We start from the raw sequence: 26,403 nt of genomic DNA, 5'->3' as shown, positions 1-26,403 counted from the left end.
TTTTTCAATGCCCATTGTACAACTCTCCTCGCCGATGCCTGTACTCCAGCTTAATACAATACAATTATCCACTCCCCTCGTCAATTGCATGTCTCGTATACAAGCCCTCTCCTACAATCATACGTATCTTAAATCAGTTCTTAGATCACTCTAATTTACAACTCTAACCCCACTTTCCCACAATACATTGACACTACTTACATATTTCATCATATTCTCATTTGCCTCCCGCCCTCCCTAACGCCTCCTCTTCAACCAAGACACATAGCTACCGTTTATTCACATCTCCCCCTCCACCGATCGCGTGTACATTTTCATTGATGTTCATATCAACACACTGTCGCCCCTCTTCATCCTTTGTTTACGATTTCACGGACACTTTGCGCTCTCTACATCCCCCATATACGTTGCTCAGATATTTCTTTCCATCTGTCCAAAGTCCTACACTCTCACATATATCCACCCCTCCGTCGTTCCACTGCCCTCTCCTGCTTATTCCTTATATGTTGGCCCGGTGTGTATGTTTTGTAGAAGTCGCTGAGACGGCCACTCTAGCGTGAAGATTAGTATACCTTGTGTCCCTGTCCTTTTCCTATATCTCCTAGTCTTGTATACGTATTTCCTCACTCTCAGTTGTCTAGGTGATACGTCTTTTCCTGAACTACTTCAAGTCCTTTGAACCCATTTTTTGAGTCCGCTGCATGGTCTACTTCCCTCAATCTTCAAGTACTTCGTACTCAGAAAACATTGTAAACTGCATTGGTGTACTACTTTATTGAAATTGTGTGCGCGTGTAGAACTAGTACAAATATAATACAGTATTGTGTCTGGGTGAAATAACGAGCCCAAATCAACTTCACGAACAGAACAGTAAATCGGAGCCTGTTGATACCTGAGCTCCCTAGTGCTGAATCGGAACTTGGTATCAAGAATAGGTTCGCGTAGGTGCTTGCTGTGGCGCTGTACAATTCGGTTAGCCGGGACGTACGGCATTTTATGCGTATTTCCGCGAAATTTTGTTCTTGGATAATTCTTAATAATTAAAGAAATTAAAGGAAAAAATCCACGAAAAGACAACAGGGTTTTAATTTTTTAAAAATAATTATAATTCCTAGTTTCGCGCGGCTAAAATGAAATAAAATGTATTGTTTTCTACCCCTAATCGCCGCCTCTGAGTGACAATGAAAAAATATGTTGATAGCGGAAGGAAATGAACGTACCCGACCCTTGAAAAAAATAATTCATCACAATCTGTTGGAAGTACGGTAGCTTTTTAATAAGGTGACCAGGAAATGACACGCTACTGATCTAGAAATTGAGGAAAGTAAGCAGTCTGAGTCAAATCCTATTTTAAATTTTTTCTTTATTACGGGCGGAGCAGACGTCTATAATGAAGAAATGTAATGTTGGCGAAGCTGGATGATGTCGAAATCGAATCGATTAGTAATCAGCTGTTGCATATGGCGTTTGTTTCTATAATTTTTACTTGTCGGTGATAGGAGAATTGGAATACTGACCAATCCAGTTCTTGACGAAGGGGATCCAATGTGCTACGTCTTCAGATAAGTTTCGGTACTAACTGAGGTTTAAATTTTTTGGAACTATTTGCTCGCTATCCTGTGAATCCGTGCCGTTTTTAGTTAAACCTAACCTGCACATTGTAAACTGAAACTGTAACATAATATGAGAATGTTACATGTTTAAGTTTTGAGTGTTCTTTATTTTATTTACCCTGGATGCTATTTATCGAGATAGTTCCTTGTACTACTCCTTTTGTATATTTTTAAATGTCTTTTGTTTCGTTCATGATCTTTCTTTTTATTATGATGAGTGCAAATTCTTTATGAGAGTAAAGGTTTCAGATGTTTTTTAATACAATCATTCAATACAAGAGTATTCGCGATATTTTAGCGATTTTTACAGTAGAGAATTTTACTTTATGCCGAATGGCACGGAGACATGCTTTGTGGCAGAAATTTAAAGTCGAATTTGAACGGGCCGTTCTCGGCCATAGTGGCTTTGGGTGATAATCGTGTGAATTGTCTCCACCCTCTCACTACACACACTCGCAGTAAGCAAGTGTTCCGAGCTTATCTTTCCCCAATCCTAGACAAAATCGCCAACTACAAACTTGCATGGTCACTGACGCTAATTTAAACTTAGGTCTTAGGCATACATAAAACAGGAAGTGATTGTTGCAAGAGACCATTTTCTGTATTATGAAGTAGCGTTCTTTTGAAAACAAAGAACACTAGAGGTTTTTGAAATAGAAAGCCCTGTTTCTCCCAGTATTTTAATGTCCTGTAAATGAAGTCTGTCTACTGACCACCTTCAGTTGAAAGTTTAGCAATTGTTGCTTGCAGTTCTCTTTATTGTTTTTATCCATTTGTACATTGGAAATTTTACACATTAATCTTTGTCAATGAAAACTTTGTTTTGGTTGCATGGAATGACATATACCTATCCTTTTACGTTCTCCACCACGTCGAAGACCTGTCATTGTTTGAGTCATCAGTCCATAGAGTGGTTTGATACAGCTCTCCATACCACCCTATCCTGTACTAACCTTTTCATTTCTACGTAACTACTACATCCTACATCTGCTCTAATCTGTTTGTCATATAATACCCCTACTGTTCATACCACCTAACTTGTCATATAATACCCCTACTGTTCATACCACCTAAACTTCCCTCAAAAACCAACTGTACAAGTCCTGGGTGTCTTAAGATGTGCCCTATCTTTCTATCTCTTCTTGTTAAATTGAGCAAAATTGACCTCCTCTCATCAGTTCGATTCATTATCTCCTCATTCGTGATTCTATCTATCCATCTCACCTTCAGCATTTTTCTGTAACACTACATTTCAAAAGCTTCTATTCTCTTTCTTTCTGAGCTAGTTATTGTCCATGTTTTGCTTCCATACAGTGCCTTGCTCCAGAGGAAAGTCTTCAAAAACATCTTTCCTATATCAGTGTTCGAGGTGAACAAATTTCTTTTCCTAAGAAAGGCCTTCCTTGCTTCTGCTAGGTCTGCATGTTATGTCCTTACTTCTACCATCATTAGTTATTTTACTACCCAAGTAACAGTATTCATCTACTTTAAGACCTAATTTCCTTATATTTCCTGCATCACCTGACTTTACAAACCATTATTCTCGTCATTATTCCGTATTGAAAATAGCTAATCACAAAGTTTACACTAGGAGTAATTTTAATACCACCTGTTCAATACAATTTATTCCACTATTGTGTGGTCAAATACACATGGAAATTACCAGAATTTTAAAGGTACATGTTTCGCCCACTATTTATTGGGCATCATCAGCCTCGTTCAATCTTAAAACACACACTGGTCTGAGGAATCTTAACAAATTACATAAAACGTACCGTATTGATGAACACTTAATGGTGTTAATACTGTGGTTGCGTAATGATTACAGTACAAAAAATATTGAATAAAATAAGTGCATATATTAAAATCACTTTGAAACATTAAAATGTTCGTCTAAAAGTAATTGTGTCACATTGTATTTTAAAAAATAATCCATGTCTGACACTGAAATGGATCTTTTTGATAAAAAGCTTGAACAATATATTTCACGCCTGGGGAACAGATTATCAAAATCAAGGCTTCATAGGATAAGAATAGTACAATTAAAAAATACAGTATTTGATGAAGTTGAAATCTAATATTTAAAATTAGGATGAAAATATGTAGCCGATTTGGAGGCGGTATAGATTAAGACATCTTGGAATGTTGGATAAAAATCGTAGTATGTTGAGAAGCGCTAAAAAACATTGAAGAATATGTCTAAAGCGCTGCTAAAATTATCCAATAAAAGAGGGTAAGTCAAATGACAATTTCCTGTAACCAGAAAATGCCTCATGTAGACTAACGCTGCAGATACATTAGGACATACATTACATCTTCAGAATGATATGACAACATTGTTTACTACAGACATCCACGTCTACATCCGCACCTTTATCCGTGGATGCGGAGCGGGCTGTATATGTATAGATAGATGGCTTTTTACATGATCATTAACATTTTGCATAGTTTACAGCCACGGGGCTGGTCTGTTTGGAACTCAGGCCTCTCCATCTTCTCTCATCTTCCCTCAGTCTCTGTCATCACCCTGGACCAGTCCAGTCCTCTCCTCTCTCTTCTCTTCTGAGCCCTCTCCTCTATTCCTTGGCCTTCCTCTGATACTTCACCTTCTTCTTCTTCTCTCGGTGCCTATCCGTTTCGGATGTTGACGATCATGATGGCTATTTTCGTCCTGTTTGTGGCAGCGCGGAACAGTTCAACTGATGACATATTGCACCAGCCTGTAAGATTGTCAAGCCAAGATATTCATCTTCTTCCAGGACCTCTTTTGCTGTTGATTTTCCCCTGGAGTATTTTTTGGAGTAGGTTGTATCTATCTGTGTTGCGCATTATATGTCACCTTCACCATGTCAAAATGTTGGCACCACATTTGAAAATGTGCACTCTACAACACTCCTTCAGTGTTAAAAAAGCAACTTTGTAACACCACCTCAGTACTCATTAAAGCTCAGAATACATAGACATTCTTTCATGTGCCTCTTATTGTTATTATAACTTACAAGGTTTTCCAGTCAATCAGAATACAAAATTTAACACCTATAGAACATTATAACATCCCAGAAGAAAAAACCTATTTAGTTGTTTTCTCTATGAGCATCCTCAATTTCTATCAAATCACTTTTACCCGTGTGTATATAAGTACTTTGTAAATTGGCGGTGGCCAGGCTGAGTGGCTCAGACGGTTGAGGTGCTGGCCTTCTGACCCCAACTTGACAGGTTCAATCCTGGCTCAGTCCAGTGGTATTTGCAGGTGCTCAAATAAGCCAGCCTCGTGTCAATAGATTGGCAGGCATGTAAAAGAATTCCTGCAGGGATAAATCCCGGCACCTCAGCGTCTTTGAAAACTGTAAAAGTAGTTAATGGGACGTAAAGCCAGTAACATGATTATTATGAATTGTTGATATTATGAACAAGTGTGATAAATGATATGAATGTAGAAGTCTGTGAACTTATTGACACTTTACTAACTGTGAGAAAGTTTTCTATCTTAAAACCAGCATTGGCTTCACGTCCGTTATTTCCAGCACCCTAGACGGACTGATGTCATGTCACTGGCCTCAACTGTGGCCAGTGCATTTGAGAATATCTAAAACCGAGCTCGATAGCTGCAGTCGCTTAAGTGCGGTCAGTATCCAGTATTCGGGAGATAGTGGGTTTGAGCCCCACTGATGGCCCCGAAGATGGTTTTCCGTGGTTTCCCATTTTCACACCAGGCAAATGCTGGGGCTGTACCTTAAATAAGGCCACAGCCGCTTCCTTCCCATTCCTATACCTTTCCTATCCCATCGTTGCCATAAGACCTATCTCTGTCGGTGCGACGTAAAAAAACAAATAGAAAAAAAAATCTTCAAATACCACCAGACTTATCCGGGGTTGAACCCACCAACTTGAGCTCAGGTCACCACTCTACAGTCAGTTGCTCAAGAGTTCTGAATGTGGCTGCCAGTGAACAACTATGTATGCAATAGAAATGGCTCTAGTTCCGTTTTAAAGAAGCAACTTGGATTGTTGTCTTGGTGCTTGTTAAAGCACTGCGAACCCACTGTGCCTTCTCTCATGTGTCCCTTGTTACACACCTAGATGAAAATTGCCTATTGCTATCTTCAACTGTTGGAAGATATTTTAACTGAAGAAGTTGGGGGGTCATTTTATATTGGCAACTGTATCGTTGTATATTTTAAAAAATTTCTTTTTCAAATTCTAATGTCATCTGTGGTCTTTGCTCAACAGTGTGTTCAAGTGGCAGCATGGATAGTAACGAGATGAAGCTGGAACCATCAAGTCCGACAGACAGGGATCGCTACCCATTTTCACGGAGCAGTAGCACAGGTTCCATCCACACCCTGTCATCGTCGGCCCACAACACAGGTGAGGCTGGGAGGAGCGGCAACATGAGTAGCAGCAGTGGTCATGGTAAACATCTCCCTTCTCTCTTGTCTTCTGCTCGTCTGTCCGTCCTGCTTGTGTGTCGTCCCCTGCCAGCTGACACTTACACCATGTGATTGAGGAATGAAATGCTTGGCTGCAAGAGAGAATTATCCAGAAACTAACCGACTCCATTTTTATATACCTAGATCAACTAATTATTTCATATAAAATATGTAGGGGCATTTCTTTCATCTAAGACAATAACTACTTTCTTCAGCTAATTGTAGTTATTCTTAGAGCTGCTGGAGCCACCCTGCGTTGTTTCATGCTTAGCCAGGGCTTTAAGGCCATATGCCGTTCCTGATGCCAGATGAATATTCCAATCTGGAATCCATCAGGGTTCGAACCTCAATTGCCTAGATGGAAGGCCAGAAGTTTAGCCACACTGCTGATTTTACCCCAGAAGAACTATGTGTTGAAAACATTTTATTTCTTCCATCAGTTACAAATAAATCACAGTATTAATTTTTTTGCTTTCGGCCAATTCCAGGCGTTACATTTGTACATTTCTTTTTAACATATATATGAAACTTGCCACCTAAACAAATTGAGATTTATGCATAATAACGTCTAGATGATACTTAATTACCCCCACAAATTTTGTTGTTATTAACCTGATGTATGCGATTTTATAAACTTTTAAACGTAACAATTGGTGTTTACATGGGACGGACTTGTAATTTCGCATGCCTTTACGTTTTTTCTAAATTATGCGAATTGTGGTAACTTTTATCAGTAATGTTAATATATTGTTTAAAAGGACAAATGTACATTTTGTGAAAAAAACAAATGTGTAAGTTGCGTAATGTCTGTGTAATATATTTATAAGCGATCGTTGCGTGTTTTCTTGACAGCGTCGTGGGATTACACACGCGAATCTGCGCTATGGTGACATGGCATGAGGGGCTAATAAATCTTTAACTCCGCATCAAATACGATCACTGAATGTTAAAATGTATATTTAATATCACAGCAAGTAATAATAAATAAGGGGCGTGATGGCACAGCAGTCAAACTGCTTGCAACCATCAAGACGGACTGGGTTCGAGTCCCGATTAATTCATCTGTGATTTTCGACGTGAAAGTCACGTCCGGTGGTTCGGATTTGACGTAAAATATGAGGTTCCGTCTCTTATGATAGTGTGATTATTGTTTACGTAGAACTACAAGCTTCCTTCCTCCCAATAATAATAATAATAATAATAATAATAATAATAAGATACTACAGATACTGGTACGGAAATGTGGCCTAAGTAAAGTGCTTTTATGAATTGTCACACTTTTATTTAACACTAATAACAATGAATGTAAAATTAACTAAAATATTTAAAAATATTTGGACATTCAACGCTTACCGGTACGTAGCCTGCAGTTTGAATGAAAGCTTGATCAGAAAAAAATATAAAATGATAAAACTACATTTATGTTCATTCTGCTTTTGGTATAGACTCATCAAAATACCATTTCCCACGAGTAAAAAGTGGCACCGGTAATTTTCTTTCGATTTCACTTTCATTTATAAAGCACTCGTCTTTCGTTGGTGGTTCACAAAACAGTTTAGCTTCATCGTTGCACTTGCGAAAATTGGTTATAAAATAAACATCACCATCACTTTCAGTTATGCTACAAATATAATTTTTTTGCTAGTTGTTTTATGTCGTACCGACACAGATAGGTCTTACGGCGACGATGGGACAGGAAAGGGCTAGGAGTGGGAAGGAAGCGGCCGTGGCCTTAATTAAGGTACAGCCCCAGCATTTGCCTGGTGTGAAAATGGGAAACCATGGAAAACCATTTTCAGGGCTGCCGACAGTGGGGATCGAACCTACTATCTCCCGAATACTGGATACTGGCCGCACTTAAGCGACTGTAGGTATCGAGCTCGGTTACAAATATAATACTTGGAATGTTTCTTTCCTCTGTATTTTCCAAGGACGAAGTCTCCCACTTCAAAAGTCATATCACGGGGTGGATTTTTGTCATATGCTTCGATATTGAAGACTGGATGTAGAGAGTGTGTGGTAGTTGTTTTTTAATAATAATATTTTCTTGCCTGAACTATGTATTTTTTTTTTTTTTAATGGCTCCACATAGTGAATATCATGTGTTCCTGGTACTGCACAGACATCGGCAAAGTGGCTTTTCAGAAGGGGTTTACTCCTTTCAACATCTTCAGAAGGAACAAATATAACATTTGTGTTTGCTGAATTTATTTTCGCTACTTCCACGACATCGTGCACATTTATAAGGTCTCTTTTCGCACGTAGAGTAACAGTCAGATTACGTTTTAGTGTTCCGCCAACACCGTCAACATCACCTTTTCCGTGACCAGACGCAAAAAATTTCAAGTTACATTCATTCCAAAAGTTTCCTTAAAAAACGTTAGGTTTGCGAACATGAATCTGCTTGAACTGGCTTGTTGCCCCGTCCGAGAAGATAAACTCTCTTGTGATTTCTGGTCGTTTTTCTTTGATTTCTGTTAATACTCTGCTTAAAAATGAGTGCGTGGCATATTTGTCATGCTCCATATGGTCAGACATAATCACATATGAAGCATGATTTCCTCCCGCAAACCACGCAACAACAGTAAAATACTTGCGTACAGCAGTAAATATCGTAATTTGTCGGTGATGCCAATAACAACTCTTGAATTTCATTTTGTGGAAGAACAGTGAAATTCTCCACAAAATTCACTTGCTAAACTTGTTTTTTCTACACTTCGAACATTTTGTTTTGCATTCTTTTAATAAATGTGTGTTTCATAAACAAGGGACATGATTTTACTAGTTTATCAAAACACTCTTGAAGTGTGCCAGATTCTTTAATTCGAGATAAGTGATTTTCATCATCACTTTGCCACTGGTACCACTCAATTTCGTCTCCAGCATGGCTCCATGCAACGGGGAACTCCCTGGCTGCCCGCTCGCGAGAACATCATAAACACGCGAAGTATTTTACTATCAGCTTCGTATGAATCCATTTGGAATTTTAAACGAATGATATAGCAGTTTGAAAGGGTGTACAGTATTGGCTTTGCATACAAAATTTTATTCAAATTGAGCCCCGCACTTTCGTCTACAGAAACTTTTATACCTTTTTCGTCGCGTGTTTACACGGCCTGCAGCAATAAATTTGTCGCCTTATTATACCTTGTATAAACTGTTAATAACCTAAATAAGTACTTTACTACAAAGAGAAAGAGCATTAGAATTAACATTTACCATAATTATTTTGATACCTTTTCATCATAATGAACAGTAATTCCTAAAACATTGAGAAATATCAAATTAATTTAGATTGCACATAAAGGTTCAATGAACCACACAATTAAAAATTGAAAGACATCAATAAATGAATACGTATCATAAAATTAATAAAATTTAATGTTTTATCTATCATAAAAACCAATTGTTGCGTTTTATTTTAAACTTTACTTTTTTCCTTCTTGGGTTGACAATTCTGTGGAATCAGCCTTTCATTGCTGCAAGCTAATCTGTGGTATCCTTAAAGTTGATTTTTCACTAAGGCCTTAGAAGGCAAGATTACATGATTTGTCTTCCTCTGTACTCAAAGCTGGCATTGAAAACTGGATTGTATTTATTATATTGTTTGTCTCCTAAGGAGCAGATTTTCAAACACTCCATCTCCAAATTCCACAATGAAATGAAAAGTCCTTTCAGGCCTTCAATGTTTATTAGCTGTGAGTCAAAAGCAACATATTACAGACCAAAATTTCTTCACAGAACCATTGGCCATCAGTATCTTGGTTGCTGCTATTGCCCAATTTTCTGCAGTTGTTTTTTTAAGTTGCTCTTTCCAATTACAGAACAGTGTGTTTTGACAACTAGAAGGAATATTTTTGAATTGCTATCTTGCAACAGTTTTAACCTTTTTTCTATTTTCTTGTGAATTCTCCCAAGTAAATTTTTCATGACTTTCTTCCATTTCTTGAGTAGCAGTTACACTGGCATTTCTGCAGTTCATGCTGAGCTCATTTTCTTTCATCTTCGACATATCTCATCTTTGACAGGGTCTGATGTCCTCAATCATCATCAATCACTCACTACTGATCTGCATTTAGGGCAGTTGCCCAGGTGACAGATTCCCTGTCTGTTATTTACCTAATCTTTTCTTAAATAATTGCAAAGAATTTGGAAATTTATTGTTTATCTCCCTTGGTAAATTATTCTAAACCGTAACTCCCCTTCCTATAAAATATTTGCCCCAATTTGTCCTCTTGAATTCCAACTTTTTCATATTTTGATCTTTCCTACTTTTAAAAACACCAGTCAAACTTATTCGTCTAGTAATGCCCTTCTACGGCATCTCTCGTCGCGTAATAGACCCTCTCCCTCCCGGCTTTTCAAGACGAAAATGAAAAAAATAAATCTTGCATACAAGACCACTCCTACTGTAATTCGTCAGAGAAGAACAACGATTCCGCTTCAAATCGGGTACAAGTCTTACTGCAGTTCTGATGATATAACACAAATTTGTGAATAGTTTCGTCCGTACGACCCACGCAATGAAAAGTCGTCAAAGTCATGCGGTACAGGTACATCTGTGTTTTGTACTTAAATGTCCGCCTCCATAATGTAGGCCTACCGCAGCTCTGATGACGTCGCACAAATAGGGAATAGTTTTGTGTCCGACCCGCGCATTGCAAGAATGCATCAGTTGTGCTATGTCTGTATTTTGTAGTTAAGAAAATCTGCCAGTGTAATGGTTAGCACAATTAGCTGCTGTTTTCGGGAGTCTGAGTTTGATTGCCGGTAGCGTACTGCCAGAGATTTATGAACGGCAGGAAGTTCGGTATGTGGTAAAAATTGTACATATAACTCCCCTCCACTGGGGGCGTGTCTAAAAAGAGCTGCAGCACCTCGGGATGAGGAAACTAGTTTTATTTTGAGAAATATTCACGCTTGTTGCTATTAATATAGCAGGCAAGATCATTAACAAAGTGATTGTTTAATATCTCGAAACTTGGGCTGATATATGTAGAACTGGGTGAGTTGGCCGTATGCTTTGGGGCGCACAGCTGTGAGCTTGCATCCGGGAGATAGTGGGTTCAAGCCCCACTGTCGACACCCCTGAAAATGGTTTTCCGTGGTTTCCCACTTTCACACCAGGCAAATGCTGGGGCTATACCTTAAGGCCACGGCCGATTCCTTCCAATTCCTGGGTCTTTCCTATCCTGTCGTCGCCATAAGACCTACCTGTGTAGGTGCGACGTAAAGCAACTTGTAAAATATATATATATATATATATATATAGGTAATTTTTGGAGAGATGTTTAAAATGTGATAAAAACTATACAATCATAATGATTGTTTTACTTGCTAATGTACCTAACAACAAATAATAATAATAATAATAATAATAATAATAATAATAATAATAATATTGATTTTATGTCCTTACTTTTAACAATTTTCGGAGGCACCAAACAAAACATACTAGGGTATGCGTTAACAAAAAAAAAATTGAAACAACGAACGTACAAAATTAAACATTATGATAAAACGCATTACCACCACACTTGTAGATATCCATAAATGTGGCAAACTTTCCAGTTATTTATTTTTATTCTTTCTGTCGTGGAACTTTTGGCACTATCCGGGCAATAGCATACCTAACCTAAACAATGCGGTCTCTCTTATCTCATTTACAGCTGCTTAGGTAAATCCTGATGTGATAAATGTAGAGAACAAGCATGCACTATACCGGTACTTAAAAATAAGGGTCTGGCTTTCAACATCCGCACTTATCAAAAGAATGCTTCCAGTCACTATGTATTACATTTGGAAGTACAACTCGTAACATACGCTAGTTATCAGGTGGTGATTTGGCATGCTTTGTATAGCGTGGCTTTATTTGGAAGGAGTGGCTTCTACTACACATACACCACCTGGGAATATCAGAGACCATCTTCAGAAATCATTTGGGAGTAGATTCACACAGTTTGGACTCTAGTCGGGAACAAAATTATTTTTAAAAGGTTCGAAGAGCCAGGACCTTGATGCTCTAAATTGCAGTGCATGGCTGACGAGATGGCAGTGAAGATGTCACTTGGAATCACGACACGCTGGTAACAGGAAAGTTGGCGCCGCAAGACGATTATTCAAATGAAAGCAGTGATATGGTTTACTCAGGTTTGCTGTGCGGTAGGCCTACTGCTCAACTGAAAGAGACAAATGACTAGTCATTAAGTTATTTTGTATCAGTATTGCATAATATGATAATACGATACCCTTATTCCTTTTCTTTATGGGGTCGAGTATGAAGTGAGTCGAATCTTCGAAGCAAGTTTTCATAACTGTATGCCCTTCCTGATGTCAACCTCATTGGAGGAATTAGAGATGAAACGAATGACGTGATATGAGTAACTAAAACTGATTATATTTACTTTATATGTAGGCCTAAAAGTAGTGTTCACCATTTATTGTCTTTTTACATTTAGAAAGCATACTGCCTTCCAACAAACATAGCCGGTAGAACTCGAGTACATTCATGAATTTGTTAAAGAATTGTGTAGAATGTTTACATGTACAATTTATAGGCTAGAAGTTGTGTGTTCACTGTACAGAATTTGAGATTATCACATATTGGACCCCCCTTTACTTTTTTTTTGGCTGTAAAAATGGGAAGAAAGGGGTCTAATAGCGAGTAAATACTGTATATATAAGAAAACATGAAGTTCCAATAGTACTGCCTTGAGGAATTTCCCTCTTAATGATTACGGGATCAGATAATGCTTCACCTATTCCAATTCTCTGAGTTCTCTTTTCAAGAAATGTAGCCAGCCATTAGATGTTTGGCCCCTTTAAACAACAAGCATAATGATCATCATCATCCTTGATATTCAGTTTGGCAGTGAATCCTTTAATCTTCTCGGGTACTTTTAAAGATTTAAAATATGTTGAGGTCCTAAAATTAGTGTATAAAACATATCTTCACTTAAACTAACATATATATATGTACAGGATAAAATACAATATATAAAAAACATTTTGTGCACATGAACATTCGTATCTTGCTTGTTGGTCAATTCATCAACTCTCGTATTTAAGTCCCATTTACAGTTGTATTTTAGACATACAGTTGCAATATTGTACATACTGACGTATATGCCAATTCACGTTAAGACATGCCCCATTTGTATGTGACTAAATGCACATCATCATATGACATTCCTTTGACAATGCAATTTAATCAAAGCTTCATCATATAAATATGTATTCATGGTTCAGCTGAAGATGACCTTTTATATATATAAGCAATAAACAAGTATTGATTAGTGGAAATTCTTTCCTATTTTTAATTGGCTCTTACCAGAGTTGGAAATCACATTTCTTTCTGAAAGGATGACAAATAGTGACATTTTCAGGTCTAGGAAAAATGTGATTATACTGAGTGGCAATACCGAAAATTCGTAACGCGGTAAGTGAGGTATTTTTTTAAATATAGATTTAATATGTTGAGAATCGGGACTTTGAATTTATGACATGTTAAGCAGGAAAACATGTTAATGAGGAATGCACTAAGGAAGTTTCACTGTATTAAGCTTTGAGCAGACCTCTTGTTGTTAGGGTATTTGACAGGAGTAGGATTTGCACCGACACCAGGTTTTACCCACTCCCTACCTCATCATTAGGGCCTGGATTTGTATGTAATATCAAAATGCAAAATGTGTACATTAAAATATAGCAAATAATATCAGTGAAATATGCAGTAGTATTAATGCATTAAATTTAGAAAAGTGTTCATGTATTTCTGTTATGCTTTATGGTTATGATATAAGGCAATGAATTTGTTCATTTTATGACAAAGTTATCTTTGTTGCTTTACATAGTCTGATGTTTTTTAATTTTTACAGTAAGTATGGTTACTAATTAAATCATCATCATCATCATCAGTTCCCATTATCCACTTGTAGCTGGGTAGGGGCACATATGGTTCCTCTCCACTTTCTCCGGGCTTTCCACCAGTCCTCCAACACTGTCTCCCAGTCCAGGTTTCTTTCTCTAATACTGCATTGGATTGTGTCCTTCCATCTCAATCGTGGTCGTCTGCGGCCTCTCCTTCCTTGCATTTGAATTTCCATCACCTTTTTTAGTATTCTTTCATCACTCATTTGCTTTATGTGCCCAAACCATCTTAGTCAGCTCTTCTTTATTCTATCATTCATTTTTTCCACTCCAGTTTCTGCCTGGATTTTCTCATTTCTTATTTTGTCTCTTCTGTATCATACTCAAGAACTTCATTTTGGCTGCCTGTATTTGACTCCTCGTCCTTCTTTGTCTTTGTCCAAGTTTCTGCTTCGTAAGTTGTTATGGATACGTAATACATCTGGTACATATTATCCTTTGCTTCCATCGGCACATCCTTGTCCCCTAACATGTTTCTTACACTATGATAGAAACAGCTTCCAGCTTCAATCCTCTTACTAATTTCAGCATCCAGTCGAGCTTCTCCATTAATTCACACCCCCTGTGGGTGGGGGACGCAGATGAAGAATACACCCACGGTATACCCTGCCTATCGTAAGAGGCGACTAAAAGGGGACCAAGGGGCTCTCAACTTGGGAGTGTGGGTTAGCAACCACGGGACCCTTAGCTGAGTCCTGGCATTGCTTCCACTTACTTGTGCCAGGCTCCTCACTTTAGTCTATCCTGTCCGACCAGCCATGGTCAACTCTTGTTCTTTTCCGACCCTGACGGTATTAGAGTATTCGAGGTCCAGGGAGTCTTTCATTTTCACGCCCTTCATGGCCCTTGCCTTTCTTCGTTTGTTACTTCATTTTTCAAAGGGACGGACCCCTTTCTCTTTCTCCTTTTGCTCTCCGTCTACCCCCTGTGGGTGGGGGATGCAGACGAAAAATACACCCATGGTATCCCCTGCCTGTCGTGAGAGGCAACTGAAAGGGGAAACCAAGGGATGATTGTATAAGAACCATGAAACTACTTTCGATTTGTACCATCTCGCGGGGAACACCAAGGGTCGCCTTTACTTGCGGGTAGTATCACTATATTAGGTACACCAGAGGTTTGTGGTTAGTAGTAGCAGAGAGTGGTTCACTGTGGGTTTCCAGTACCCGTGATTAGTAGGCCTATCATTGTGAGAAACACGACGGGTCTGGGCATTGTGTCTGTGATTAGTACCACTATATGAACTACACCGTGGGTCTGCGTTGCCTCTGATTAGTACCCACTATATGCGGAACATCACGGGAATACCGGCGTCCGTGATTAGTACATGTAGGTGAGGAATACCATCAGTTTGCGTTGCCTATGAGTGGCGCCATTATGTGAGAAACACCATAGCTCTACATTATTTGTGCGATGTACAATACGTGTGAGTTGTACCACCATGTGTGGAATACCGTGAGTCTACGCCACTTTTGATTAGTACCCCAACATGAGAAATACCATGGTTCTACTTTACTAGCGATGAGTACTATTATGAGGGGCCGTTGACCTGGATTTTGGACCCCTATAGCCAACAAGCCTCCTTGATTCAGGATTGTGCATTAGAAGTTGTCCCTTGGTCAGTAATACTATTTTTTATGTTAGTTTTTGGGTCGTATCCACTGATCGTTTTAAATTTGTATCCCTCCATTCATTCTTCATGACATTTTTTTATTTTAGTCAGTGGATGATTTTGAACTTTTAATTTGTCATTACATTTCATACCATTAGGGGCCGATGACCTAGATGTTAGGCCCCTTTAAACAACAAGCATCATCATCATCACCACTAATTCACTCCCCAGGTATTTGAATGTTTCCACTACTTCCAGGAGCTTGTCTGCAAGTCTAATCTGACCTTTCCCTTCTTTCTCTCCTCTAGTCATAACAAGAGTTTTACTCTTCTCTACACTGTTTTCACTCCACATTCTTCGATCTTCCCATTCACCACATCCAACTGTTCAACTACTTACTAAATAATCAAATTAAAGGCATAATTAAAATATTTCATATAGTTAAAAAGAATATTACACTCTATAAATTGTAAAGTATATTACAGTATTACACAATTTATTGTTGTAGCTAATTTCCTGCCACCCTCATGCACTTAACACTTTCACTCCTGTGTAGCGAGTGTGGTGGCACGACCCTTTGGACGTGAGCTTCGGGTGGCTCACCGAGCCCGCTGTACGGCATACTTGTCTTGCTCCGCTCTGCTGTCCGCAGTCGGCTCGCGACACGACGAGAGGAAAGACAGAGTTTAAAAGTATTTTATTTTTAATGCATATTCAGTAAAATGCTCGTGATCATATTTTTTTGGCACTTTTTTATTGAGGCAAAGCTCCTCATCCTTCTTTTAGATCCCTGCCCTTGGACACAGCATTGGTGGAATTAAGATTGTTCTGTTTCTATTGTAAATTTTATCTTTAGTTCCCTGTATTTCAATTTTATTAATTGCATATTATATTTTTACATAAACATTAACTTTCAATTACAATTTTTTTTACCTACATTGATTTGCATACATCATTTTAATAATGTTTTTAGAAGTTCTGGAGGAGTTAAAAACCTGTGCTGTTTTTTTTACTGTAAATTTTATCTTCAGTTACCTGTATTTCAGTTTTATTAATTACATATCATAATTTTACATAGATATTAATTTCAGATTACAAATTGTTTACCTACATTAATTTGCATGTGATAAGTTAACAATGTTTTTAGAAGTCCTTCTGCGTGTGGCAAGTTTTGAAGCATGGAAAGGCGCATAATGTTACATTGCATTCCTTGCAACACATTTTCACCTGCTTCCTCTTCTTAGCTTTGCAGACAATATAAGTTTTGTATGTACTCAACTCGTCAGGAAGACAAGGTCCTACTGTCAGTCTCAAGGGTAGAGCAGATCTTTCCTCCACCGCATTGTTGTTTTTCAGCACTATTTTTCAAGTATTTCCTGAATGATTCCCACTTGGAACTTGGAACATAAGTTATTTTCTTCGAAAGTCTGTTGTAGAGGCAATAGGAGTTGAAGTGTCATACCTATTATATGAATAAATTGCTTGCAGTACCACTTACAAAATTTCCTTATGCTTTCCACAGTCTTCATTACCATATTACATCTAATCACAGGTCCCATTGTTTTGTTGTAATCTACAACTTAAGAGGTTTCAATTGTTTCTTGGCAGTTTTATAATATACCTTTGAGGTTTCCACCATTTCTGCATGGTGAAATGTCGAGAGCATCCAAACTTCTTTCTTGTAGCAACGTTTTAGTGCCAACAGTAGTCCTGATGCATAGAGGAAAGTGAGCTCGCCTTTCTTCAGCTTTTTTGCCATTATAGGCATACCTTTTCTACTGTGCTTTGCTGTGCCACAAGCATTGGTTGCCCTGTCATACAGCCAACAAAAAACAAGGTGGGGCTTGAGCACCAATTGTCGCAATAGAGGCTGTGACCTTTCTGTAAATATGACTTCATCAATGTAGCAACAGTGTCTCCGGACATACCCATGTCATATTTCTTTATATCTGTAGCTGAGCCGCAATAAACAGTGAAATCTAATATGTAATTGGTCACGTCACAAATAACAAATATCTTTATTCCGAAGTGGCTTCCTTTAGCAGGAACATTTCTTGATTTTTGGTCTGCCTTTGAATAAAAGAAGACTTTCATCGATGCACAGGTTTTCATAGGGATAGAAATGCTCCTTATATTGCTCTCTAAAATGTTTCATCATTATGATTATTACTTGAGTACAAATTGAATGGGTGCTCGCAAAAATGGGCTAACCAACAAATTTGTAAAAATGAGTTATGTGCTGCCATCCATTGCGGAAGGTTCAAAGTATCTTTTGTGAATTGGGCTAACATGAGGTAATCCTGTGTGATGAGATAAAACGCTTTGAATTTTATGCCATTTTATTTAGAATAATTTTGTTATTGCAAAATCGGGCTAACAGACGTTTACGGAGGAGGCCGTAAAGATGACGCTGTATATATAGGTTAGCAAACCTTATTCCCATGTATACTAGAGGCTGTGGGTGTTTCTTGTGTTTTTGTGCCAGATGAATGGATGGATTTAGTAAAAGGAGCTAGAGTAAGAAAGCCATTTCAAGAAGTAAAAATGACAAGTGATAAGTTTGTGAGCACTCAACCTTTGCTAGAAAAAGTAACCAAGAGAATGATATCAGTAAATAAGCAAAGAGTACTAATTAGTAAAGTTTCAGGCATACTATTTAAGAGAGATGTACCATTTAAAATTTTTTAAATATGTATATGGTATTGTTGAGGAGTATGACTGTGTTGACCTTCACAAAAGGAACAGTAATGGTGGTTGGCCATCACTTGCTAGTGTTCAGCTTTCACCAAATTGCAGTGTTACAATGCCAATACAGCTAGCAAAGCTTAAGGACTTGCTTGAGCTACTTGAATATGTCCCTGCAAGATATCACCAGTATTACAGAGAACTAACAGCTGGCAATTGGCCAGGAAGTGACTGAGGAATCATTTTCCAATGCATTAGAATATGACCCATATGACTGATAATTGTCCCATGAGGGAAAGTTATTTCAAAATAAGTCTGAAGCGTCTTTATGTCTTAGAAAAAAACCCATGGCACTTACGCCCTTGAAAGGGCTGTAGCCTGCCCAGTGACCGCTACTCAGCCCGCAAGCCTGCAGATTACGAGGGTGGTCAGTACGACGCATCCTCGGCCGTTATTCTGGGCTTTCTAGACCGGGGCCACTATCTCACCGTCAGATAGCTCCTCAATTCTAATCACGTAGGCTGAGTGGACCTCGAACCAGCCCTCAGGTCGAGAGAAAAATCCCTGACCTGGCCGGTAATTGAACCCGGGGGCTCCGGGCGAGAAGCAGGTACTCTACCCCTACACCACGGGGGCCGGCATTTTTGCCTAGTTTACTGTATAAAACACCTTTTTTGTATTGTATGATCATAAAATAAAGTTTGGTTACGAATCTAAGGTAAACTATTAACTATAGCTAGGTCAGTGCAGAAGTCAATTTTCTTCCATTTTTTTATATTCCTTTTTTTCCAATCGCTTTTCATTTTTAATACAGTTCCAATATATGGTATTGATAATTTAAAGGTACTACATCAAGATAAAATAATGAAACAAATATTATTTTTATGGTATAATTTTTGTTTTTTGACATTTGCAAAAGTTGATTTATCTCTGTTCTGACAAAATGTTGGTTAGCCCGTTTTTGCGAGCACCCATTCACTTGTTTACCTACATTAATTTGCATGTCATAAGTTAACAATTAATTGTTGTAATGAGGCTCTTCATTATCGGAAATAAGGAGAAATCTCAAGATGTTCTGAAAACTGTTTCAGGGTAGCAACCTAGAAAAAATAGTTGTTTGAAGAATTGGGTTTTCAGTCCAATATTCAGACATGCTCAGTTTTTTTTTAACTCTTGACATAATAGACAATGCAGCAGTAAAAATGTCACTCACACTCGCATCCCTCCATTCTTTCTGGACCCTCTCTGGAACTCTACATGCAGCTGCCTTCTGAGAAAAGTATCTGTTAGTGTCCTCGCACACGAGTTGATACTTGTGTTAAAAAGCAGCTGAAACAAATTTAATATGCATTGTCCACTAAACTTTTCAGTTCGGAATTAGATGCGTCAAACGTGTGTTTCTTTGGATTCAGGTCGTTCTTTTTCCAATTAGGTTTTTACTCGGTGGTTGAGACACCTGATCTTCATCCTCGCTATCTTCATCTTTAGTCAAATCGTCGAAGTAGATCGACCTTCTAGACAACGAAGTGGTAACTGGAGTAGAAAATGTCTGAAGTAGAAAGTGTGATTGAAGTCGTTCCATCGCCAGAATCAGATGATAAATCACTATCATTGTTATCTTCTTCAAAGTCACTACCCAATATGAGGACAAAAGCTTCCTCCGCAGTATATCTTTCCTCCGTCATTAGGCCTTTCACAGTTTCAATGCGACTGAAAGGTAAGTCGAGAAGCACAAGCACGTCAGCACTGTGGGGGGGGGAACAACTAGGCGCGAAGTGAGTAGCATACCGGACACATTACTTTTGTCTTGAACTGGTTACTCCTGTCATCTGGTGATCATAGCTGTAACTATAGACTCCCAAGGCAGCCTCGAGAGACCTCCAACGCCAAACTTCCCCAGCAGTCTATCCTAGTGAAATGGAAAACTGCCAAAAGACACAAGACTTCTACAGCATGATATTTATCACATGTAATACTTCTACAGCAGTCGACTGGCTATGAGGTACAGCTCCCTCCCAACTTCTACAGTAGTCAACCGGAGTGAAAAGGTTAAAATTAACAAAAAAAAAGAAAGAAAGAAGTTACTTGTTTGTTTATATCTAGATAAGTTGTAATTAAGAGGATGACATTAGATATTAAACCTTTTTATTGTTCCACGTTAGCCTACACATGCCACAAAGGACAATAACTGACTAACAAGAACACAATCTATGAAAAAAGAACAATAAAAAACATGATGCCAACTTTGACCCATAAGGTAGTATAACAATAGCCTAAAAACTTGTACACAAAAAGTTTATCAAATCAACCTTGATGCCAACACTGTCCCCCTTTTGGTATGCTTCAATCAATTATAATCCAAGGTCCTTTTGGAATTTCTCAGTCCCCCTTTTGGTATGCTTCAAACAATTATAATCCAAGGTCCTTTTGGAATTTCTCAGTCTTTACCCTTGACAAATCTGCTACATTCTCAGAAGAAGGAATATATTTAAACTTCACAAAATTCCTTTTTTTTTTTTGAACAAATTCTTTGCAGTCATGAAAGATAATATCTATATGCTTGACTTGTCACCCACATCGTTATTTAAACTCAACTTTATAGCTGAAGCGTTAACAGAATAAATCTCACATAGGGTAGCAATCCTATTCTCTTTTCCTGGTGCTGTGAGAGTATCGTTAAGCCATAGAAATTCCCTAGTGAGTTCTGCCATACTCAAATATTGTCTCCTTTTTTGAATGAGCAACACAAGGTTGTTTCTTGCTGTGCCATTTTATGGCACCCTCTGAAAGTATAAGTAGATTCTTTGTCTCCTACCCACCATCAGCATCACAATACATTTGGACAGTTTCTTTACTAAAACAGAAATGCAATTTTACATCTCTCAATAGCATACAGATACCTAAGCATAATATGTTTTAGTTTCTCCCAATTTTGTTTAATGTGATTTCATATTTTTAACATAAAATACTGACAGAATTATTTGAAAGATAAAAAAATATTTCTACAGCACTTTCATACAAGCTAGAATCAAAACTTTCATAATCATTTGATGGCAAGTACACCCTTTGGTTCCCCAGGCAACACTGTATATACAGGTCTAGCGTAATATTCCATTAAACACTCACTCAACACTCTGTCAATATAACACAACTGAGACAATGCCACAATACCATCAGACTGTTCTGTTCTTACAGACAATATGTTAGTTGCTTCACCAAGATCACAAATGTGCAGTTCTTTGGTCAACTCAAATTTGGCATGAACTACAGATTCTGATTCTCCAGTCACTATAGCATCAACATACAACCCAATTATAACACTCTCCCGTACATATACACATGGTTCTTTCTTACAGTGTACAAATCCTAGTTTCTGCATAATTTTATCAGCACACACATTTCAATCCTTACTTGAATTTGGGAGTCCATAAATACTTTACTTTAATTTACAGAATTTGTGATAGGATCTCCAACTTCAGACAATTCAGGCTGCTTTATGTACACATCTAGACTATTAAGATAAGCACTGGTAAAATTTAAGTCAGGGATGGCAAACCTATGACATGCGTGCTGCTAGTTGACTCACTAACACAACTTACGTGGCATGCCACGCAATATACTCGCATATTTTAATGAACATGTAATAAAAAGGTCTAAAATATACCAACATAGCATATTTTAATATTATGCTTTAATAAAGAAGTATGACAAAATGTTGTGAGATGGACAGCAGGCAATGGTATGTTGATAAACGGGGTTAAAAGTCAGGTTGTGAGTTTCACAAATAGGAAAAGTCCTCTCAGTTTTAATTACTGCGTTGATGGGGTGAAAGTTCCTATTGGGGATCATTGTAAGTATCTAGGTGTTAATATAAGGAAAGATCTTCATTGGGGTAATCACATATATGGGATTGTAAATAAGGGGTACAGATCTCTGCACATGATTATGAGGGTGTTTAGGGGTTGTAGTAAGGATGTAAAGGAGAGTGCATATAAGTCTCTGGTAAGAGCCCAACTAGAGTATGGTTTCCAGTGTATGGGACCCTCACCAGGATTACCTGATTCAAGAACTGGAAAAAATCCAAAGAAAAGCAGCTCGATTTGTTCTGGGTGATTTCCGGCAAAAGAGTAGCGTTACAAAAATGTTGCAATGTTTGCGTTGGGAAGAATTGAGAGAAAGAAGAAGAGCTGCTCGACTAAGTGGTATGTTACAAGTAATAAATCTCATTGTAGACCGTATTGGACATCAGATATGAACATTAAAACAAGAATAATAGTTAACACCACCTTTCCAATACTTATTTTTCCTATATTTAGGAAATAAACATTACAACAGGCGTTGTAAGATGGGACATGTTTCGCTTAACAGTCGTAAGCATCATCAGCCAAAAATAAATCTTAGCTTAAAGTTAGGTCAGGGCCCTGAACCTAGGTCCTTAACATATATGGCACCCTAAGAATCAACATTTATATTTATAAAATGAAAATAGGCTTAAAACTAGTGTGAAAAAACATGGAATGTTACAACATGGCTAAGAGAAAAAACACAATCGAGTTGAGGCAGAGGATAAGAACAGAAAGTAGGCTACAATACGAAGCTGGTAGTGAAATAATTAAAATCATTAGGATATCATTGTTACCAGTCAGTCAATCAGAATGTTCAAACATAAAAACAAGAGTGAAAATATATAAGAGTGTTCATCACGGCTGAGTTAGAAAAAACACGTAATCGTGTTGCCAGAGGTTAAAAACATAAGGTACAACACAGAGCTGGCAGTGTAATATCAAACTCATGGCTGCCAGTCAGTTAATAAGAATGTTCATATATAACAAAATATGACGGTTATATTCTTTTAAGTGAAGAAATAATTAAATCCCACTCTTGTATAGATACGTGAGAACGGGCAAGAGAAGTCATATCTTGTAGCAGACATGGAGTAGTAACACTTCAAACAGGATTGATCACGCCTGAAGCTGCTTCATTTTTGCTGGGAGTTCAAGACCAAAACGGAAAAAATAAGATGCCAAGTGCGTGCACTGAAATCTCTTATGTTGGATGAGCGTTGAGCGGAGACATTAGCCGTTCAAGGGGGTGTGTTAAATTTATGCCCGTTGCTGCGTGTGTTGTATCTGTGTGCCTGCCTAGGCAAAGAGTAAGTTGGGACGGGAGGGGGTAGGCGCAACAATGAGAGTGCTGGAAGATGGCGGCGGAGCTGTATCATCATCAATGATTCTTGTAGAACTTCTTCTTGCTTTCGAATATAGTGTTCCTCTTTTCCTTCATTTTTATAAATTTGAATTTTTTCGCTTTGCTGTTCAGCCTCACGTTCGTAAGGAGAAGGTAACCCTCTCGGGGCGAGCCTCCTTTTATAGGCTTTGGAGGCTCGCGTGTACTGTGGAAAGCATTTCCCGAGAGGGTGCGTCCGCCGGATTATCGGCGTAAGCGATGGAGCACCACGACAGGCGGGTGCCTGTCTGTGCAGCTTTATTGATAACATCAAGATACAGATCCAATACAAATGAATTATCATGTAAGACCACTCCACGGCCCGACTGCAGAGTGTATCGGGCCACCGAGCTGTCTGTGAACAATTGAACATGGTCAAAGAACTCTGCTTCCGGTTCTTGTAGGAGGTGATGAACAGCAACCACCGCTGCCGCAGTCTCCGCTATGTGGATCGAGTGAGGTCGTTCGAACGCCTGTGCCCAGGCAAGGTGAAGCTGTGGGCAGACGGCGGCAGTCGACTGGGGGGTAGCATCTGCGTAGATCCAGCGAGGCGTGGTAAGCAGGTCGGGGGTGAGCATTCGTCGAACCCAGAAGAATTCGCCTGCTAGGATGTGCTTGGCAGGAAAGACCGGCCACCCCATGACCCAAGTGATCCATGAAAGGTAGCCATCCGCCTGCTTCACTGAAGAGGGGTGTAGGTATGGAGATCGTGCACAATGAGGTGGGCGCGTCGTTGCGTCTGATAGTGAAGAGTGATCTCCTGGCTAGGAATGTCAATGGTCACGCCTAAATACGTGAGGATGGGAGTCGGGTGCAGCACCGACTTGGAATAGTTAAGCATGATTCCCAGAATGTGTCAAGAAGACCTCAATCTGGTGCATCAGCTCAGAAGTGAGATCGGGGGAGTGGATGAGCCAGTCGTCCAGATAAGGGACCATCTGGACGCCGAACTCCTGAAGAAGAAACTGCTGCACTGCTATGGCCCAACGTTGCATGACGGATGGGGCCAGGCTATGCCCCATCGACAGGCGAGTCCAACGATACCGACGCCCATGGTATAAGATTCCGTAGGGGTGTCGGGTATTGCGGGAGATGGGGATCTGGTAGAAGCCTGACTTAAGATCAAGCTTGCAGGCCAGATGATCTGGCGGAATGGAGGCGAGCGCCTGTGCTGGGCCGTGGAGAGAGAAAGGGGGGTGCTGAATGAAGGGAGTCCAGGCGCTAAGGTCATAAATGACCCGCGCCGCCACGGATTCCTTGGGCACTAGGAATAGGGGAAAGGCAGACGAACACTCACCCTATTCGATGATATGATGGTCTAGGAGGTCTGCGACGACCTCGTCCAACAGAGGTGACGGCTTGGTAGGTCGAAACAGAGTTGGAACGTCTACTGGCTTGGGCAAGTAGACACCTCGGTCCAGGATCCGGTTAGCGTAGCGGCCCACTGGAGTGTCGGGGTATGGCACGGCGGCGGCAGTTGGCACTGCGACGGAGATGTAGCGGTCCACCCGAGTTCGAGTAGGCGACGGCGGCTGGATAGTATATAGTAATAACCAAGACCTTAATTGACACCCTAGTCGGAAAAGGTTTGTCGTCTCTGATCTAGGTGTTCAGCTCTCCAATTTTTTTGCACTGTAATGGCAACAAGTTATCTCGTAGTTTTTCTTTTCACAACGGGACTAAATGTTTCCTCATAACTCATGTTCATTTTCCCCTTGAATTCTTGTGCCACTAGTCCTGCTTTATACCATTCAAATTTTCTCTCAGCATTGTATTTAACCGCAAACACCCATCTGGAACCTATAACCATCTCGCTTTCTGGCCTTGCCACTAGTGATGGGCACTGCTCCCGCTCGAGACTCTCAAGACTGACGTCGCAGATCTCAAGACTCTTACACGAATCTCGAAACTGATCCTCCTGTATGACGTACCGGTAACTACGAGCATAAGCCTGATAGTGTATCATCACCAGTTATTGCGTAAAATAACGTTCTCATATGGGTACGTGTGTGTCTATAAATTTTGTCAAAAGACTGGAAAAGTGCCACTGAAAATGCAGGTTCAATATTGAGCCCCTTATTAATACCATTAACGAAAGTGAAAACAGTATTTCTGTATCTTAAATGGTTCACGAAAGTTATTTGAGGTGGATATCTTAACTGACAAACCAACTATAATTTGTTAATAACTGTAGATAGGATGTACACCTACCTGGATACCTCATAATAGTTTTCAACAGATAGTTTTGTGATGCAGACCCGGCTGGAGGTGTACTGTGTGACTATTCCTCTTCAGTAATGTGTGTGTTAAAGAGCCAGATCATCCCAGAAGTATTTCTGCTGAAGTATTTTACTTCTTTTGAACAAACAACACAGTGGACTGTGGTAAGTGGCATCTTTTCAAAATAATGCCACATCTATGGCTTACATTGCATTGTTCATTGGGCCAAACAGATGGAAGTCAGAAGGTGCAAGATCTGGGCTGTAGGATGGATGAGGAAGAGCAGTCCAGTGAAGTTTAGTGAGCTCCTGTCTCAGACTTGTCAGACTTGTGTGAGGTGTTAGGTGTCGTGGAGAAATAGTTCATTTGCATTTTTATGACTACAGACATGCTGAAGTTGTTTCTTCAGTTTCCTTAGAGTAGCACAACACACTTAAGAGTTGATCGTTTCACCACGAGGGAGGACATCAAACAGAATAACCCCTTCAGAGTTCCTTCAGAGTGATGATGAAACACGCCACACCCAACGACTCACCATGCTTTTGTCCACTGCCAGGCCTCCATAGACGTTCTGCAAGTGCCTATGAATATGTGTGAGTGTGATGCCCTGTTTTTCCACCAAAAGAAACTCTATAACTGCTCTCTGTTTGGCATGCACCTGTTACAGATGCCATTTGGAAGGCTAGTTATA

The 26,403-nt window shown here is 39.2% G+C and overlaps 1 protein-coding gene across 3 annotated transcripts in view; it reads left to right on the top strand.

The window, feature by feature from the left end:
- Positions 1-1,448: 1,448 nt before the first annotated feature.
- bigmax (helix-loop-helix-leucine zipper transcription factor bigmax) overlaps positions 1,449-26,403 on the top strand; it is an 80,219-nt gene continuing 55,264 nt past the window's right edge. For 2 of the 3 annotated variants that reach the window (XM_067156055.2, XM_067156041.2), the window contains exons 1-2: positions 1,449-1,572; positions 5,844-6,026. In XM_067156055.2, coding sequence (XP_067012156.1) covers positions 5,861-6,026 — 166 coding nt within the window. In that variant the 5' untranslated portion in view covers positions 1,449-1,572; positions 5,844-5,860. The remainder of the gene's footprint in view (positions 1,573-5,843; positions 6,027-26,403) is intronic. The other variant, XM_067156046.2, reaches the window with a different exon arrangement.

Source organism: Anabrus simplex, chromosome 1 (genome assembly GCF_040414725.1).
Source record: "Anabrus simplex isolate iqAnaSimp1 chromosome 1, ASM4041472v1, whole genome shotgun sequence".
Taxonomy (NCBI): Eukaryota; Metazoa; Arthropoda; class Insecta; order Orthoptera; family Tettigoniidae; genus Anabrus; species Anabrus simplex.
This window is presented reverse-complemented; position numbering and strand designations above follow the sequence as displayed.